Source organism: Megascapheus bottae, chromosome 1 (assembly GCF_031878675.1).
Source record: "Megascapheus bottae isolate mThoBot1 chromosome 1, mThoBot2.hap1, whole genome shotgun sequence".
Classification (NCBI taxonomy): domain Eukaryota; kingdom Metazoa; phylum Chordata; class Mammalia; order Rodentia; family Geomyidae; genus Megascapheus; species Megascapheus bottae.
In genome coordinates this window covers 29,810,808-29,829,711 of record NC_143509.1, presented here as the reverse complement: position 1 = coordinate 29,829,711, position 18,904 = coordinate 29,810,808, and the positions used below count along the sequence as shown (strand labels likewise).

Genomic DNA, 18,904 nt, shown 5'->3' with positions numbered 1-18,904 from the left:
CTTGCCTAGCATGCACAAAGACCCGGGTTCGATTCCTTGGTACCACACACATAGAAAAAAAACAGAAGTGGTGCTGAAGCTCAAATGGAAGTGCTCTAGCCTTGAGAAAGTCCAAGGACTCTGGCCCTGGCCCTGAGTTCAAGCCTAGGACTGGCAAAAGAGAAAAAAAGAAAAAAAAAACTAAAGTTAGATCCTTATATGTTACCTGCATCAGAATCAATTCCAAATGGATCAAAAACCTTGAGGGAAAGAAGATACCTGAAAGTTTTATAGGAAGAAATAGGAGATACACTAGGTCTCCTTGGAACCAATTGAAACTTTCTCAATAAAGGACCAGTAACACAACAAATCAAAGAAAGTTTGGACAAATGGAATTGCATGAAACAGCTGAGCTTCTGTATGACAAAGGGCATGGCTAGCAAGTTAAATACAAAGCCCACAGAAGTTGGTTGCAGTGGCTCACAGCTGTAATCTTAGCTCCTCAGGAGGCTGAGATCTGAGGATCAAGGTTCAAAGCCATCACAGGCACAAAAAGACCTGAGATTCTTATCTCCAATTAACCTCTACAAAAGGGAATTGGGGCTTGGCTCAAGGGGTAGGGCGGTAGCCTCAGGGACAGCACCCAGGCCAAGATCTAGCCCCATGACCCACAAAAAAATAAGGAAAAGAAAAAAAAAAGCCCACGGAGTGGGAGAAGATCTTGCCTAGCCATATAACAGATGAGGGCCTCATACCTGAAATATATCTACAGCTCAAAAATTAAATCTCTCAAAAACTAATCATCAAAGAAACAAATATACCACTAAAAGCAGGGCTAAACACAAAGAGAGACTTCTCTGAAGAAAAAATAAGAATGGCCAATAGACATATGAAGAAAACCTGGATATCTCTGGCCATAAAAGAAATGCAAATCAAAACAACTTTGTGATTCTACCTCACCCTAGTAAGAACCACCATTATCAAAAAATCTAGGGGCCAGGAGCGTAACATAATGTTAAAGTGCTCTTTTAACATACACAAAACCCTGGGTTCGATTCCTCAGTACCACATGCAGAGAAAAAGCCAGAAATGGTGCTGTGGGTCAAATGGCAGAGTGCTAGCCTTGAGAAAAAAGTGTCCAAGGACAGTGCCCAGTCCCTGAATTTAAGCCCCAGAACTGGAAGAAAAAAAAAGAAAGAAATTTAATAACAGATGCTGGTTAGAATGTGGTCAGAAGGGAACGCTACTACACTGTTGGTGGGAGTGTAAACTCGTTCCGCCACTCTCTGAAAAGCAGTATGGGGATTCCTCAAATGACTAAACTTGGAGCTCCCCTATGACGCAACAGTCCCACTCCTGGGCATTTACGCAAACGTTCAGAAACAAGGACATATACTAAGCTTACTAGCACAACATGGTTTATTGCAGCATTATTTACCACGGCTAATCTATGGAACCAATCCAGATAACCCTCAGTACATGAATCGATCAAGAAAATGTATTTCTACACAATGGAATTCTATGCTGCATCACAAAGAATGGCATTGCTCCATTCATAAGGAAATGGAAAGACTTGGGGGAAAAATATGTATTTTGTGAAGTAAGCCCCATACAAAGAAACAGGCTCCATGGTTGCCCTCATTTGTAGCAAATAGATTTTCCTGCCTGAGCTGGCTTCAAACCTTGATTCTCAGAGCTCAGTCACATAAGTTCTTAGGATTACACGCATGAGCATCCAGCTTACAAACAGAAATTTTATCAGTGTTCTCAAAATGTAGGTTTTTCTACAGAAAGTTGTCCGACTGCTGGCCTAGGGAGAAGGGAATGTAACTGCAGCCTTTTAGGGCAGATCTCATGACAAGGATACCTTCCATTATGCTTTTAGAACATCCAGTTTGAGGTATTCAAATATGTTTAAACATATTACATGCATAAATTCAGATCTATAGTATCTTTGCTTGTCAAAACTGAGATAAACAATGTTTTCCCTCATTTGTCATTATTAGTATAAACCTTTGACTATCCTAGCAGAGGTTTATAAGAGGGCAAAACCTAGATACAAAAGGCCATATAGCGGGGGGGGGGAGGGTAATGGGGACCAAGACATGTGAAAGGGTATCAATATATGTGAATTAATGCACCTTCTATCTGGCAAATGCATGTAACCCTTTTATTAATTACAATAAAAAATAAATTAAAAAAAATTTTAAAAGGCCATATATGATGAGGCTAAATGAAAGGACCTCCAGGATATGGCAACAAGACTTCGTGACTGTTGTCCTTAATGTACTATTTTATTTCTCATCTCTTTTGTTGTCCCTTGGTTATCTCATATTGTTACAGTAGCTTACCTTGTTATCTGGTATATTGTATGCAAATTTATATGAAATGGGAAGGGGGAAAACAAGATGAGGGGAGGGGATGGTGGAGGGAAATGGGGACAAAAACATGAGAAAGGGTAGCAATGATTGTTAAGTAATGCACCTTCTATCTGGTGAACATAATGCAACCCTTCTATTAATTACAATAAAAAATATTTTTTAAAACTGAGATAAAACATATTAAGCTTTCTCAAAAAACTAACTAATGAGTATATTGATCATATCTTGATTAACATGCTGAGAAGGATGGATACACAGTATAATTACATTTTCATTTTTTAAACAGTATGCACTCAAAAAAAGATAATGGACACAATTTATTTGCAGTACATTCATATTTTACAATACATTGATTTAATAGAAATCTACAGTTGTTGTTTTATTAGAAATATAAATGTGGAAAGAGATTCAAAGTCAGCCTAGCTTGGAAAGTTCATGAGACTATTATTTCTATTTAAACACATAAAAGCTCAAAATGGAGTTCTGGTTGACGATAATGGAGCCTTGAGTGAAAAAGCTAAGGCCCCAAGTTCAAGGATACATGAATAAATTTAACTAGTATCAAAAGAATCATGGGAAGAAAATCCAACAGACAATAAGTGAGTGCAATTGTGTCCATATATCATGAATATGTAATTTTGCAGAAATAGAATGAACTCAGTAAGTCAACGTATTCAAAACAATAAGTATTGCTTTCCTTAACAAATTAAGAGGTTTGAAATGTGACAGCTAAAAATGCTCATGCTTCAACAGACTGTAAAACATGACACCGTTACGAGATATGATCTCATGCATATTTAACGAACACATTTCTATATACCAAATTAAAGAGGAGTCATTCAATAGCAATAAATTCAAAGGTATATCCAGGTATGGAGGAGCAAAATATGACACATTACATACTTTAATCTTAACAGAAACTCAAATGATCTTGTACCTTGTACTCCTAAATTGAAGAGTATAGTGTATGCCTGGCACTCCTAAAGCTATATCAGGAAAGCAGAGTGAGAGGGAAGAGGAAGAGGGAGAAGAAGATGGAAAATAGAAAACAGAAAAACAGACAGACAGACACAGAGAGAAAGGCCCCACCCAAAAGATGTAGGATTAATACAAAAAGCAAACCTGTGACTAGAAATATAGATGTTTTGAACAAACCAATCTCTTAAGGATCATATTGAAAGGAGAAACTTTGTGAAGTGATAAATGCTAAAGAAATGTATTAAAGGTCTATACACCATGGTAGTGTACAGAATGGAAGTTGCCATACTGGAAAATTTACAAACATGAGTGGGAAAGACAACACTGAAAACTAACTGAAGAAAGGAAAAGAATATCAAGTGCAGGTTAAATAGGGGATATCAAAATGATACAAAATATTTGAATTTAAATAGTGATCATATGTGACTAAAAGTGCTAGAAAACTGAGCAAGAGAAACTTATTGAAATAAGTATTCCACAATATAAACTAACAATGAAAAATCCTTAGATTTACATATCCCAAACATTCTATACACAAATCAAAAATATGAGTTTAATCATAAGAAAGCTAATGTCTACTACTATGTCTTTTATCCCTGAAGCCATGCAGAGACATTTTATGGGGTATTAACAATATGATGTAGCACTTTGGGGCAAAAATGCAGCCGAGGAGGCCTGCCCCAGAGGCCAAGATGGAGAAGACCTCCACAGCCACCATCTCCTTCCCCTTGGCACTGTGGTAGACAGGCAGGAAGGTGAGCCACACACTGCAGAACACCAGCATGCTGAAGGTCAGGAACTTGGCCTCATTGAAGGTGTCAGGCAGGTTCCTGGCCAGGAAAGCCACCGTGAAGCTGGCCAGGGCCAGGGAGCCCAGGTAGCCCAGGACACAGTAGAAGGCAGTGAGGGAGCCCTTGTTGCACAGGATGATGATGTGGCCATGTTCAGAGTGTGCATCTGTGTCCACAAAGGGAGGAGAGCTTCCCAGCCAGAGGCCACACAGACTCACCTGGATGAGGGTGCAGATGGGGATGAGGAGCTTAGGAGCCCCAGACACCAGCAGCCACCTCATCCTCCTCCCTGGACAAGTGGCCTTGAAGGCCAGGACCACAGTCACCGTTTTGGCCAACACTGTGGAGACAGCCACCGTGAACACAACTCCAAATGTGATCTGCTGCAGGATGCAGGTGACTGTGTTGGGACGGCCAATAAAGAGCAAGGCACAGAGGAAACAGAAGATGAGGGAGATGAGCAGGATGTAGCTGAGAGCCCGGTTGTTGGCCTTGACAAGGGCAGTGTCTTGGTGTTTCACAAATAATCCCAGCACAGCAGCAGTGAGCATAGAGAAGCAAAGAGCCATGCAGGCCAGAGCCATGCCCAAGGGATCTCCAAAAGCCAGGAAACTTGCAGCTCTCAGGAGGCACTCATCTCTCTGTGTGTTGGCATACTGGTGATCTGCACACCTCACACACTGCTCCATATCTGGAGAGAAGTGTAAGCTACCATCAGTTCTTGTGGTGAACTTCTTTTTCTTCAAAGAAATTTGGAAAGTTTTCAAAAGCCATATAATGAATGATTGTTGTCCTTAATGTACTATGTTGTCTCTCATCTCCTTTGCTGTCCCTTGGTTATCTCATATTGGTATAGTATCTCACTTTGTTATCTGATATATTGAATTTATTTGTATTTGGCTATTTGAAATTTGATAGGGAAGGGGGGAAAACCAAGACGGGTGGGGGGGGTGGGGGGGGAGGGAAATGGGTACCAAGACATGTGAAAGGGTATCAATGTATGTGAATTAATGCACCTTCTATCTGGCAAATATCATGTAACCCTTTTACTAATTACAATAAAAAAATTTAAAAAAAGAAATTTGGAAAGTTTTCATTTAGATATAATCCTGATATGTGAGCATTGATTACCATAAAAGCACTTTGTTTCTTTTCTAAACCATAAACACCTCCCATTTCCATATTTTTCCTTAGGATTTTTCTTCAACTTTCTTTCACCTTCGCTGATTATTCCTTATATGGATAATGTGCCCTTTCTAATCTAGTATGCCCATCCGAATCTCCTAACTACTATTTTCGACACATTTTCTCATACACTGTAACAAGTGGAACTCTGTGTTATTCTGCAATCAAATTGAAAATTTTAAATAATACACCCTAGATGTTTCTGTAATACATTATTTTTATCCCTGTGGCACATACTTGAATTCTTCTCATTGTATTTTTCTGTCTAACTCACTTGTGATGCTGTAGAAACAGAAAAGCCACTCTTGGACCCTCAAAATCATGCTCACTTCTTAAGCTAAATCCACATTTCTGAGCACTTGCTAAGTGGAATGATCAGTTCTGAGCAGAGAGAAATGCAGATGTTAAAGAATCATATTTTGTGAAGACCACGAAATCAGTCACAGACCTATGGCTACCTAATCTTCTATAAAGGAGTCATAAAAACAGGATGGAAGAAAGACAGTCACTTCCACAAATGGTGCTGGTAAAACTGGTTGAACACTTGTAGAAAACTAAAGTAGAATCCTTTTATTTAACCTTCACCCAAGATCAGTTCAGAATGGATAAAAGACCTTGAGGGGAAAGCAGATATCCTGAAAACTTTACAGGAAGGAATAGAAGATATGTTAGGTTTCCTTAGCAGGGGCTGAAACTTTCTTAATGAAGGCCTAGAAACACAACAAATGAAAGACAGATTGTGTGGCATAGGACATAGCTAGTAAATTAAATAGAAAGCCCACAGAACAGAAAGGATCGCCACTACACTGTTTGGTGGGAGTGTAAACTTGTTTAACCGCTCTAGAAAGCAGTGTGGCAGTTTCTCAAAAGACTAAACATAGTGTAGTCTAGTGGTAGAGTGTTCACCCAGCATTCAAAAAGCCATGAGTTCGATTCCTCAATACCACATACACAGGAAAAGCTAGAAGTAACACTGTGGCTCATGAGGGCTAGCCTTGAGCAAAAGTGTCCAAAAACTGTACCCAGGCCCTGAGTTCAAGCCTCAGAACTGGCAAAAAAAAAGGACTAAACATAGATCTCCCCTATGACCCAGCAATCCCACTTCTGGGCATTTATCCAAATGTCTAGAAACAAGGACATACTAAACCTACCAGCACAACCATGTTCACTACAGCATTATTTACCATAGCGAAGATATGGGACCAACCTAGATGCCTCTCAGTAAATGACTGGATCAACAAGATATGGTGTTTATACACAATGCAGTTCTCTGCTGCCATCAGAAAGAATGACATTGCCCCATTTGTAAGGAAATGAAAAGACTTGGAAAAAATCATATTAAGTGAAGTAAGCCAGACCCAAATGAGCCTAGGCTCCATGGTTTCCCTCATTTGTAATAATTAGTATGTGACTAGGATTCTGCTAGCAGAGGATCACAGTAGCTCAAAAGCTCTGTGCATAAGACCATATAGGATGAGGCTAAGTGAAATGTCCTCCAGGATACAGAAACAAGAGGTTTATCTTTGTGATTATTGTTCTTAATGTACTATGGAAAGTTATTTCTTTTCTCTTTTTTTCCCTTATGGTTTATCTCATGTTGTTACTTTATGTAACTTCGTTTCCTAGTATATTGTATATATATATGTATTTATTTGAAATAGGGAAGAGAAGAGGAAAATGACTGGGAGGGGATAGGTAAAGGAAAAGTAGGAGAAAATCTGGGAAAGGTATTAATGCTCAAGAAGTCATGTACCCACTACCTGATGAATGTAACTGTAACCCTTCTATACATCATCATGACAATAAAATACAATTTTTTAAAAAAGCCCACCAAATGGCAGAGATCTTTACTAGCCATGTAACAGATTAGGGCCTCATATCTAAAATATGAGACCCTACAGCTCAAAAGATTAAATCTCCCAAACACAGACCCCAGAGAAACAACCATTCCCACTGGGTGTGGAGTTCATGCCTGTAATTCTAGCTACTCAGAAGGCCGAGATTGAGGATCACAGTTCAGAGTCAACCCAGGCACTAAATTCAGTGAGACTCTAATGTCCAATTAACCACAAGAAAAAACAGAAGTAGCACTATGGCTCAGTTTGGGCTAGCCATGTGCTGAAGAGATCAGGGACATCGGCCAGGTCCCACACTGGCCATAGAAGAAACGGAAATCAAAACAACTTTGAGATTCCACCTTACTCCAGATAGAATGGCCATTATCAAGAAAACTAGTGACAACAGATGCTGGGAAGGATGTGGCCAGGAGGGATCACTACTACACTGTGGGGAGGAGTGTAAACTTGTTCAACCTCTCTGGAAAGCAGTGTGGTGATTCCTCAAATGAATACACATAGATCTCCCCTATGACCCAGCAATCCCACTCCTGGGCATTTACCCAAATGTCCAAAAACAGGGCCATACTAAACTTATTAGCACAACGTTGTTTGCTGCAGCATTATTTACCACAGCTAAGATATGAAAACTACCCAGATGTGGTATTTATACACAATGGAATTCTATGCTGCCATCAGAATGAATGACTTTGTTCCATTTGTAAGGAAATGGAAAGAGTTGGAAATGAAACATATTAAGTGAAGTAATCCAGATGGCAAGGAATATAGCCTCCATGGTTTCATTTGTAATAAATACTGCATGCCTAAGATTTACCTAGCAGAGGTTTGCAATAGCTCAAAAGCTTTGCGCCTAGGACTGGGAGTTTGGCCTAAGTGGTAGAGTGCTTGCCTAGCATGCACAAAGACCTGGGTCCAATTCCTTAGTACTACATACATAGAAAAAGCCAGAAGTGGTGCTGTGGCTCAAGTGGTAGGGCTCTAGCCTGGAGAGCCCAGGGACAGTGCTTAGGCCTGGAGCCCAAGCCCAGGACTGGAAAAAAAAAACCTATGTGCATATGGCCATATAAGATGAGGCAAGGGAAACAGACTCCAGGATATGAAACAAGAGGTTCATTTTGTAGATGTTTTAATGTACAATGTGATGTTATTACTTTGCTCATGTGTTTTTTTTTCCCCCTTTTAGTTTATCCTCTGTTGTCGCTGTATCTGACTTTGGTATCTGACATATACATTTATTTTTTTCTTTGATAGGAAGGGAAGGGGGAAAACAAGATTGGGAGAAGGTGGGAGGAGGGAAAGAGGGACAAAAATATTAGAAAGAATATCAAAGTACAAGAAGGAATGCTCCCATTATCAATGAGTGTAACTCTAACCCCTCTACACATTATCCCAACAATAAAATACAAGAATAAAAAAGAAGTAAAGTACTCACTACCTGACAATCATTCCTTTAACCTTTAAAAACCACCCTGACAAAAAAATAAGTTTTAAAAAACAGGATACATATTTTGTGTGAACACTGTCTTATAAGACTTCAGTTCAATTTTATGTTTGACTTTGCAATTGTCTTACCCATTAGATATAAGAAGCATTTCTCAACAGAACTTCACCTGTAATAGATTAGAAAATATACTAAAACAGGGAATTAAAGCCCATGATGTATCACATTTCAAATAGCAATAGCAACACTTGTCAATATTGAATTACTAACAGAGGGAAAGAAAATAGGCTGTACAATCATAAGGTACAAATTTTGCATTGACTTGGTTGGCTTGAGGAAAACTAAGGAGAAATGAATCTTTCTTTTCATAAATCATAGATTTACCTGTGCCATTAGCAATCTCATTGTGTGGGCAAGAGGTACAATCAAAGCAACAGGCAGCCTTTCCCTCCTGAGGAGATTTCCTGAATCCAAGACCACAACTCTCACTGCAGACAGAGTGAGGAGTCTGGGGAAGATCGGGGTTTGTCAGTAACTGTGCAGGTTTACAGAGCTAACAATCCAGAGATCTAATGTTAGAAAGAATTGGATTAGTAAGCTTAATGTTTTCATGTAGCTATGTACACTCAGTTAATTGAATTCTGTGATAAATTACATATCCCACAATTGCCATAGGCATATGTATTACAACCTGGATTTCTAGTCTATTGAAATATTGAACAGTATGGAAATTTTAAAAGGTGGAAACTAATGGTGAGGAATTCACTCCTCATGTAAAGCCCTACAGAATTTCTTATATTCCCGTCACTATCTGTAGTCATTACACATCTGTGAAGGGGAGAAGAGCAAGAAGGAAGTCCTCCTTTTTTGAGACCCCCAGGCCCATCATATCTTCCTCTTAGTTTTCCATGGCCATGAAGTGAGCATTTCTCAGAGCTGCCTTCCATGTTTTCTGTCCCCAAAGGGGCCAAAGTTGGAAGTCAACTAAGCATGGAATGAACCTTCCATAGAAGGGAACAAAGTGAACCTTTCAAGCACCTAAAAGGATCCTCTGGTACTTGATCACATTGTAGGAAACTTCCTGGAAAGGTGTAATGAATATTTTATGGCAATACTCTAAATCAGTATTTAGAGACACATTTAATTTTTCCTTGCTAATCCTGGGGTTGAACTTCAAGGTCTGGGCAGTGGCCTTCAGCTTTTTTCTCAAGGTTAGCATCTACTACTTGAGTCACAGCTCTACTTCCAGATATTTTTTGATGATTTATTGGAAAAAAAGAATCTCATAAAATTCTCTCTTTTGCCTGACCTTACACAGTGGTATTTAGATCTCAGCTCTATGAGATTCCTAGGGAGATCGAAGAAAGTTGCTGGCACTCAGTCAGGTATAAGTTTAAAGGAACATATTTGCTTACATATATATGTCTTTAAAATCATTATGATTAGATTCAACGCACCTCTGTAGCTCCTATGGCCCACTCTACCATATCTTCAGATAAAGACAGTTGATTACCATGGAGAGCATAAGAAGAAAACTTTCCTACTTTCACACCAAACTCAAGACCTTCTGGAAAATTCCAGATGTTCAGAATGTCGTACTCTGGCTCTAATTTCCTTTTCTCATCCAGAATCACTTGATCTCCAGCAGGATTGTAAAATTGGATGTTCTTCAGAAAAGGGTGCAGCTAAAATGGATACAAAAATCTCATGGTGAAGAACATTCCAGAACTGAGACAGAAAACCTGAACTAAGAAAAGTTTCTGATTACCTTTAATTTCTGATTTAGAATTCAAGGATTAGTCAGATATTTAGGAAGTATACTAGAAGGGAATCTAAAGAGTAATAAAAATAATCTTTTTGAGTTCTTGTCACTCAAAGGGAATATAAGGCTGTCTTTGAAGAGAAACCAATACCAGGTGAATGTTAGTGAGCAAATCAATTCTGAGTCGCCTAGCTATACCTTGTCACAATCAATACATTCACTAATATATATTGACTGATACTGCTAAATTGTTAATACCAACGTTGAATGTCACTAGAAGACATGAAAATTATATATAATGCTGCTCAGCAGGTCATCCTTTGCTAGTATTAATGAGGCATAGAGGGAAAAGCTGAATTTACAGTTTTGAGAAGATTAGTTATGACTATGTACAGAATATTTACAAATAAACTATTTCAAAACCTGTGTGTGAGTGATTCACACCTGTAGTCCTAAGTATTCAGGAGGCTGAGATCTGAGGATTGCATTTCAAATCCAGCCTAGGTACACATGTGATGCTCTTATCTGTGGTAAAGTACTAAGAAAATTAAAAAAAAAAAAACAGTACGGCCGAGAGTTTGGCCTAGCAGAAGAGTGCTTGCCTAGCATTCACAAAGACCCAGGTTCAATTCCTTGATACCAGAGACATAGAAAAAAAGCTGGAAGTGGTGCTATGGCTCAAGTGGTAGAGTTTTAACCTTGAGAAAACCCAAGTACAGTGCTCAGTCCCTGAGCTCAAGGCCCATGACTGGAATAAAGAAAAGAAAAAATAAGTAGTGCTGTGACTCAAATGGTACAGCCTTATGCTAAAACACAGAGTGTCCCAGAGAGAGCACCCAGGCCCTGACTTCACACTCCAGGATCAGAAAAAAAATAAGCGGGGCCGGGAGTTTGGCCTAGTGGTAGAGTGCTTGCCTAGCATGCATGAAGACCCGGGTTCGATTCCTCAGTACCACATACATAGCAAAAAGCCGGAAGTGGTGCTGAGGCTCAAGTGGTAGAGTGCTAGCCTTGAGAAAGTCCAAGGACAGTGCTCAGGCCCTGAGCCCAAGCCCAGGACTGGCAAAAAAAAGAAAAAGAAAAAGAAAAAGAAAAAGAAAAAAAATTAGCAATTTTTACAAAGATAGCATATAACATCCTTGTTACAAGCCATTTTTTCATGTGAGAGGTATGTCACATGTATACAGTACTTCATGTTTAAATGGTTCCTGGGCTATGGAAAAATATCTCAAATATTTAATTTCACCCAGTGAAGTGTCTTTGCTCATAGTGTGCGCCTTGTAACATAGACAAATTACCTGTGCAGCAAAAGGCACTGTCCCTTCTCCATTTCCCATTGCTTGTTCTTGTGTTTGATGAAGAAGCATCTCATGGAGAGCCTGGGCCAGCGCATACACAGAGTTGTAGATAGTGTAACTGTCTGCAGACATGCTCGTGTCAAACATGTATGCGGGCAACAAATCCAAGGAGGCATCATGAAGACAACTGTCCCATGTCACACAGTCAGACTCAGAAGCTGAGCAATTAAAAGAGAGAAACCACAGCTTGGCAAGGAAAAAGTCCTCTGGGTATTTGGAAGGGTTAGCTGCCTTGACAAAATCTGTGAATCCAGAAACATCTGCATGATGGTGGGAAAAAATGAGAGGCACATGCAATGAGCCTAGCATGAAATAGCTCTTTCTTATGGTTAAATCCCATGGTGAGTTCGTGATACAAACTTTGCCTTTTATTACAAGTTGCTCAATACATGTCAGTAAAGATAGTAAGGACTCATTATCACCATATATGATGAGAACATTTGCTGAAGACTTATTTATCTGATTATATACTGCCATTAATTTGAATATTTGTTGCAAACCTTGGCTTAAGATCAGTAGTTCATAGGCTATGCAAACTCTGTTCTTGATCATCTCTTCTTTCAGTTTAGGAAGAATCCACAAACCATTCTCATCTTGTGAGGTCAGCAGTCCCACCCAGTTCCAGCTGAAGTGAAGCAGTAAGGAGACCATGGCGGCAGCTATTGATGTGTCCTTCTTGGACATCTGATAGAGAGAAGGAAACTTCTCATGGTCACTCAGGGCATCATCAAAAGGCCCAAAGGTGAGCTGAAGGGAGAGAAAATGGATTCTCTATAAATGAAAAGATTGCCATCCATCACAGTCTCAGTCTTGAAGTATTAAGTACCAGTTGAAGTAGATGGGAGGTAACTTTTATCCTGCATTTTAATTCATTTTTAAGAGTTGTACAATATATCACCTTATCCCTAAACTGCCTCTTCATTTTTTCGCACTGTTGCATCAACTCCTCCCATATACATCAACCTCACCCACTCTCTGAGTTTCCCATTTCCAATTTTTCACATATGTACATTGAATTATATGTTGTTCTTCACATGCATCCATCCCTTGTTCCTCTGCAAATTTTCCTTAACATCCATTCTTCTCATGTATGCTTCAGCTTTGTGATGTGCATTGTGGAGGACTGTCTATAGAGCAGTAATGGGGTACTATGAAGTTCTACCCCATGTATATGTTAAATCCAAACTAGGAAAACAGTATAAAATCAATAGGCAACACGTACTGAATGTCTGATTGGTCATGTATGTACATATTTGTGTATGTGTTTGTCTATTGATTTTATACTACATTTTCCTAGTTTAGATTTAACTCTCTTGCCCCTTTCTCTTTCTTGCATTCATGTGTGTATGTGTGTATAAGCATGTGCATGCCTGTACACATGAACAAACTCAGAGCCTCGTGCCCTTGGTTGGCTTTTTCCATCAATAATGGGGCTCTACCTCTTGAGCCAGACATTCAGGTCTTGCCTTTTGCTATTTAATTGGAGATAAGTTTCCTGAGTAACTAAGATTACCCCTGTCAGCCACCAGTACCATGCTCAACATATATTCACATTTCAAAGTCATTTTCCATTTCCTCATTTATGCTGAAGAAAATTATTTATAAACTTTGAAATAATAAATATTGCCTTTGCCTAATTAATGTTTCCATCTTGTTTTCCAGACAGTGGGAATTTATGTATCCCATTATATTTGAGTACTTACTTGTTGATGTCACAAAATTTGATAGGTTCATGAATTCATTCTTCTATCATTCTAACACACAAAATGGCATCAAATGAGATATTTTTATATCATTCCCCCCTCCAATGTTCACCTGTGGAAATCTGTAGAGTTCCATCACTGTTCCAATCTCAGCAGACGTGATTCCTAAAGATCCTGTAAGTGCTGCTATAGATCTGCTCTCTCTCATGCAGGAGTAGTTTGGAATCTTGTCCTTCCCAAAGAGCCAAATGAAGGGATTCTTCAATATTGTCCAAGCTCGAAAGTAAACATCATAGATATAAAATCCCAGAGTGAGATTATGTAAAAGATCAGGGTTTTTGTTGATCTCCTCAATAGCAAAAGCCAAGGCCAAAACCAACTGATAGTTCTTGAAGATAAACCTGCATAATGAACGCAGATACTGAGGAGGAGTATTTCAAAACTCATGACTTTGATAAATATTTACTTCTTTGCCAATGAATATACCAGAACATTCCCCTCATTTGGGATGGAATGAGAGTGTAGTATCTTATACTGGTATATAGGATCAGGTACACACCCTAGGTATGTCTTGAATGAGATTCAAAAACTTATTAAAGCTGAGAGAGAGCTTGCTTTTTCTTACTACCACAGGCACCAAACAAAAAGCTGTTGTCCATTAAATACAGATTAGGATTCAGAAGACATCAAACATGCTGTTACCTTTACCTGAGGAAAACCAGCTCAACCTGTGGAAAAATTAATCCTTCACTTAAATCAGCAGGTATGTGTTATGTGTCATCTGGCAAGTCTGGCTAACTAATGAATGTTCGACTTAAGAGCAACTTCAGAGGCAAAAGTTCAAGTAAGGAAGATTCTATTGCAAGATCTGCTCACAGACCCAACATCTTGAACAACTCTTCCAGCAATATCAACTAGAAGAAGAGCTCAAACACAAGTTGCAGAACTTTACTCTTATTTCTGTAACAAAACCAAGGGGATACATCCAAGTGAAAAAATATCATTCTGAAAAGAGAGCCTCCAACTTGGGGGAGGAAGAGAGCATTGTAAGCAAGCTATACATGGCAATCTCAATGTCAAGGCCAACATGGTAAAAAGTAGCATAACTACATTCTTCCCAATATATTTAGATTGAGATGCTAAAAAAGAATGAATGTAGGAACTAAAGATGATCAAAGTACCTTTCTTTTTTAGTATCATGTATACAAATGTGTGCATATGTGTGTCAGAGCATTCTAAAGAAACTCATATAACGAAATCAACTCACATTAAAAATGAAACAATGAAGGCAAGATAGAAATACAAATGTTCAACATGTAATATAGGCATTTGAGAAATTACCACCATGGAATCCTACTATGTGAGTGATATCTGCAAACTTGAAGAAAATAGTGAACTTGAGAAAAAGCTGATTAAACTAGAAGCAAATGTGAAGATGTGTGAAAAAAAAAAGATTTGTCAGAGGTTTATCTTTTGTGATTGTTTTTCTTAATGTACTATGTTATTTCTCTTCCCTTTTTTGCCCTTATGGTTAATATTGACTTTGTTGCCTGCTGTATTGTATATACATTTATTTAAAATAAGGAAGGGAAGGGGAAAAACCAAGATGATTGGGAAGGGGAGGGAGTAAGGAAACGGGGCCAAAAACATGAAAAGGGGTATCAATGTGAGAAAAGGTAATACATCTACTACCTAACAAATGTAACTGTAACCCTTATATACAGTATCCTGCCGATAAAATTTAAAAATATATATTTGTCAAAAAGCAACAACAGTATGGAGGAAAAGCAAATATTAGTGAATGGCCAATTCAGTAAATAGTTGAGAATGCCAAAATTTTTAAAAGCTTATTTTGATTAACAGTGATAGAATTTAACTTCCTAAAGAGGATTCTGGGAAGATGGCAGAGGTTCAGGGTGAGTTTCACAGACTCTCGCCAAGGCACCAGTTTTAGCATTCTAGCAGAAAGTTTAGAGCTGAAGAGTGACACCCAGTAAGTATAAGAGCACTGACATCTTGGCCAGAGAGGAAAAACTCAGAAAACCTGCTTAAGGAGACAGTTTTGAGCCCACACCAGTGGTGGTGGTGACAGCATCAGCTTGGGCGCTGTCCCTGAGCTCTTCAGCTCAAGGCTACCACCCTACCCCTTCAGCCACAGCACCACTTCCTATTTTCTGGTAGTTAATTGGAGATAAGAGTCTCACACACTTTAGGGCTTGGACTGGCTTTGAACTGTGATGCTCAGATCTCAGCCTCCTGAGTAGCTAGGATGACAGGCTTGAGCCACTACACCAGGCAAGTTGCAGTTTTCATTTGTATGTCTTTAATATTTTTATCTTAAAATAGTAAATGAAATGTGTCATTATAGTATTTCTGTACATTCACTTACAAATTGGATTATAGCTCTCTACTAAGTATGTGTATTATCCCTTTTTCTTTCATCCCCATCATGAATTGTCATCATTGTTCTTTTTTTTTAACTGTAATGTATAAAGGGGTCACGGTTACATTCACCAGGTAGTAGGTGCAATACTTAACAGACGTTGCTACCGCTTCTCATGTTTTTGTTCCCATTTCACTCCCTTCCCACTCCTCCCAAATCATCTTGATTTCTCCCCTTTCCTATTTCAAATAAACAAATAAATGTATATATAATATGCCAGGTAACAAAATCAGATACAGGAACAAGATGAGATTAACCAAAGGGCAACAAAGGAGAAGAGGAATAACACAGAACATTAGAAGCAATCACACAATATAAAGCTCTTGTTTTGTTGTCATCATTCTAAAAGAGCTTGTTGTAACCCATTTTAATCTAAGTCCCACAAAATCTGTAACAGACAAATTACCACTATTAATCCAGACATCAAAGTTCACTACTGTTGAGCTCAATTGATAACTATTGAAGTCTCTGAAAGGAAAGTGTGGAAGAAGCATCACACAAAGTGTGGAACAAGGAAGATTATTAGGAGAGGGCCCCAAGTTTCAACATTTATCTTCCTCCAAGGGTATATAGTTACATAAGTCAAATAAAGAATACTTTTTCTAGTGGTGCTGTGGCCCAAGGGATAGGACAGTAGCCTTGAGCTGAAGACCTCAGGGACAATGCCCAGGCCCACAGTTCAAGTCCCACAAATGACAAAATGTAAAAAGGAATACTTTTCTTTGTGAAAAATATCACTCCTTCCCTCGCTCTCTCTATTCCCCTCCCTTCCCTACCCACAAGTTCTACAGTGCATTTTCAACACATGGTCCAGTGATTGCCACTGCTACATTTGTTCATCCTTTCTCCCACAATTTCTCTGCTCCCTTTACCTCCTATTGACACATGAATGAATAGAAACCAGAAAAGGAAAAAGGAAACAGTATCCACAAAAAACATCTCTTGTTTCCATTTCAGTGAGTTCGTGTCCATAAATATTACTTTGTATAGTCAGATGCACACAGATTTCCCTACCTCAGCTAGTTTAAAACTTTGATCCTCAGATATAAAGCTGATGAGTAGTAAGAATATAGAATGAGCCACAAGCATTCAACAAGAAATGCTATCAATGTCCTGAAAGTATAGCTGCTAGTAAAAAAAAAAATCTTACTCTTGGTCTAGAGGTGAAGGGAATGTGGCTGCAGCCTTTTCGAACAGAACAAGAGGCAGTGACTCAGGTTGATTTTAAGAACATCACTTCATTTTCAGCAATGACAGCTGCCATGGAGGAGATACAGAGATGCTGGAGTAAGGGGAAGAATTTACCAACCCTGTAAGGGTTGCATGGAAGGCAATTAGTCTCCTGTACTTGTAGCAAGCAGAAAAAAAAATGACTCCACCATAGATGTAAGACAAAACAATGAAACCAAGCTGTGCCTGGTACAATGAGGATGGATGTCATTGTAGAGCAGACAGAGAACTTTGTTTTTTTAAATATTTTTATTGTAATTAGTAAAAGGGTTACATGATATTTGCCAGATAGAAGATGCATTAATTCACATACATTGATACCCTTTCACATGTCTTGGTACCCATTTCCCTCCCCTCCACCCTCACCCCTCATCTTGTTTACCCCCCTTCCCTATCCAATTTCAAATAACCAAATACAAATATATCCAATATATCAGATAACAAAGTGAGATACTGTAACAATATGAGATAACCAAGGGACAGCAAAAGAGATGAGAGATAACATAGTACATTAAGGACAACAATCATTCATTATATGGCTTTTGTTTCAATATCCTGGAGGTCCTTTCAATTAGCTTCATACTATATGGCCTTATGTACCAAGGTTTTGCTCTATTGCAAATCTCTGCTAGTAGAGCCCAAGGTTTCTACAGATTATGACAAATGAGGGAAATCATTGAGCCTAAGTTCCTTTGACAGACAGAGAACTTTGATGTGTGCACTCAGATTTCCCTCAGCCCTCCACCATGCTCAGAACAAAATGATGAGTTACTTACGGCTTGTGCTCTGCTTGACTGGAAGCACTGCTTTTGCTGCGATCCGTTCCCAAAGTGTAGAGAGGGAAAAACCCAGCAATCATCACATCTCCATCCATGTGTGCTTGGTGCTTCATGGTAGAAAAGCAGCTGGTGCCAACCAAGGACCTGACAAGGAGGGGAAGCTGGAGGAGAAGGAGTGTTAAAATCACAGGGCACATCCCTGAGGCAGCTGCCAAGCAGAAGGTCTGACTGGGAGTGAGGCCCAGAGTTTCAGGTATGTATATTCAGATATCTCCTTCCATGTGTGTAAGTGTCTTTTTATTGATAGAGATCTGTACTGTAGCCCACATTTCATCAAAGCCACTTATGGGTCCCCGAAGTTATATGTAAAACCATTTCCTGGGGTCCTACATCTGTGGCCTTCATCCAGGAGAAAACATGAGCTAGAAAACATGTTTGTGGATTTGCACCTCAGGTGTTATGAGTTCATCCAAGACCGCAGAGAGTGAGGCCCCAGAGATGGAGTTAGCGTGGATGATTTTGTTGTTCATCGTCTTTGTCAAGAAATTGGCCTGAAAGCCATTTGGGATGATGCCACTGGATTGCCTCAGTCTGAGCAGGAAAGTGCAGGGTATTCTCATCTCCAATTAACCACTAAAAATGTGGACGTGGAGCTGTGGCTCAGTGGCAGAGCACAAGACTTGAGCATGAAAGATCAAGGACAGGTGAATCCCATTGTTCCACCTTCAAGACTGACCCAAATATTATACAAGGGACTAAAGCCAAATATTCTCCTAATACCCTCATCAAGTACATCACAGAAATGAGGATTCACTGTTATACAATAATTATTATTGTGCAAAATTTCTACAGCCAAGCCGGAATATGAAGAAACAAGTATTTTCACCATAATTTGATAAATATATTGAAGAGGTTGCAAATAAAAGAACATACTTTCATGTGCTAAATAATACCACCTCAAAAGGCAGTGTTCATACATTTTTCCCTAAAACATTGTTATAATCCCACAAGAATCAAT

The 18,904-nt window shown here is 39.0% G+C and overlaps 2 protein-coding genes across 2 annotated transcripts in view; both read right to left on the bottom strand.

Moving 5' to 3' along the window:
* The window catches only part of LOC150068764 (vomeronasal type-2 receptor 116-like), a 31,575-nt gene extending 22,791 nt beyond the window's left edge, over positions 1 to 8,784 (bottom strand). Inside the window, exon 1 of the mRNA XM_090329044.1 lies at positions 8,743 to 8,784. The gene's annotated coding sequence lies outside the window, so the exon portion shown is untranslated. The remainder of the gene's footprint in view (positions 1 to 8,742) is intronic.
* LOC150068763 (vomeronasal type-2 receptor 116-like) lies at positions 3,907 to 18,416 on the bottom strand. Its single transcript, XM_090329042.1, has 6 exons — positions 18,336 to 18,416; positions 13,547 to 13,855; positions 11,672 to 12,478; positions 10,069 to 10,296; positions 8,996 to 9,119; positions 3,907 to 4,820 (listed from the first exon to the last, which is right to left on the bottom strand). Exons 1-6 carry the CDS (start codon positions 18,414 to 18,416, stop codon positions 3,907 to 3,909), a joined length of 2,463 nt encoding a protein of 820 aa, XP_090185168.1.
* Positions 18,417 to 18,904: the final 488 nt, after the last annotated feature.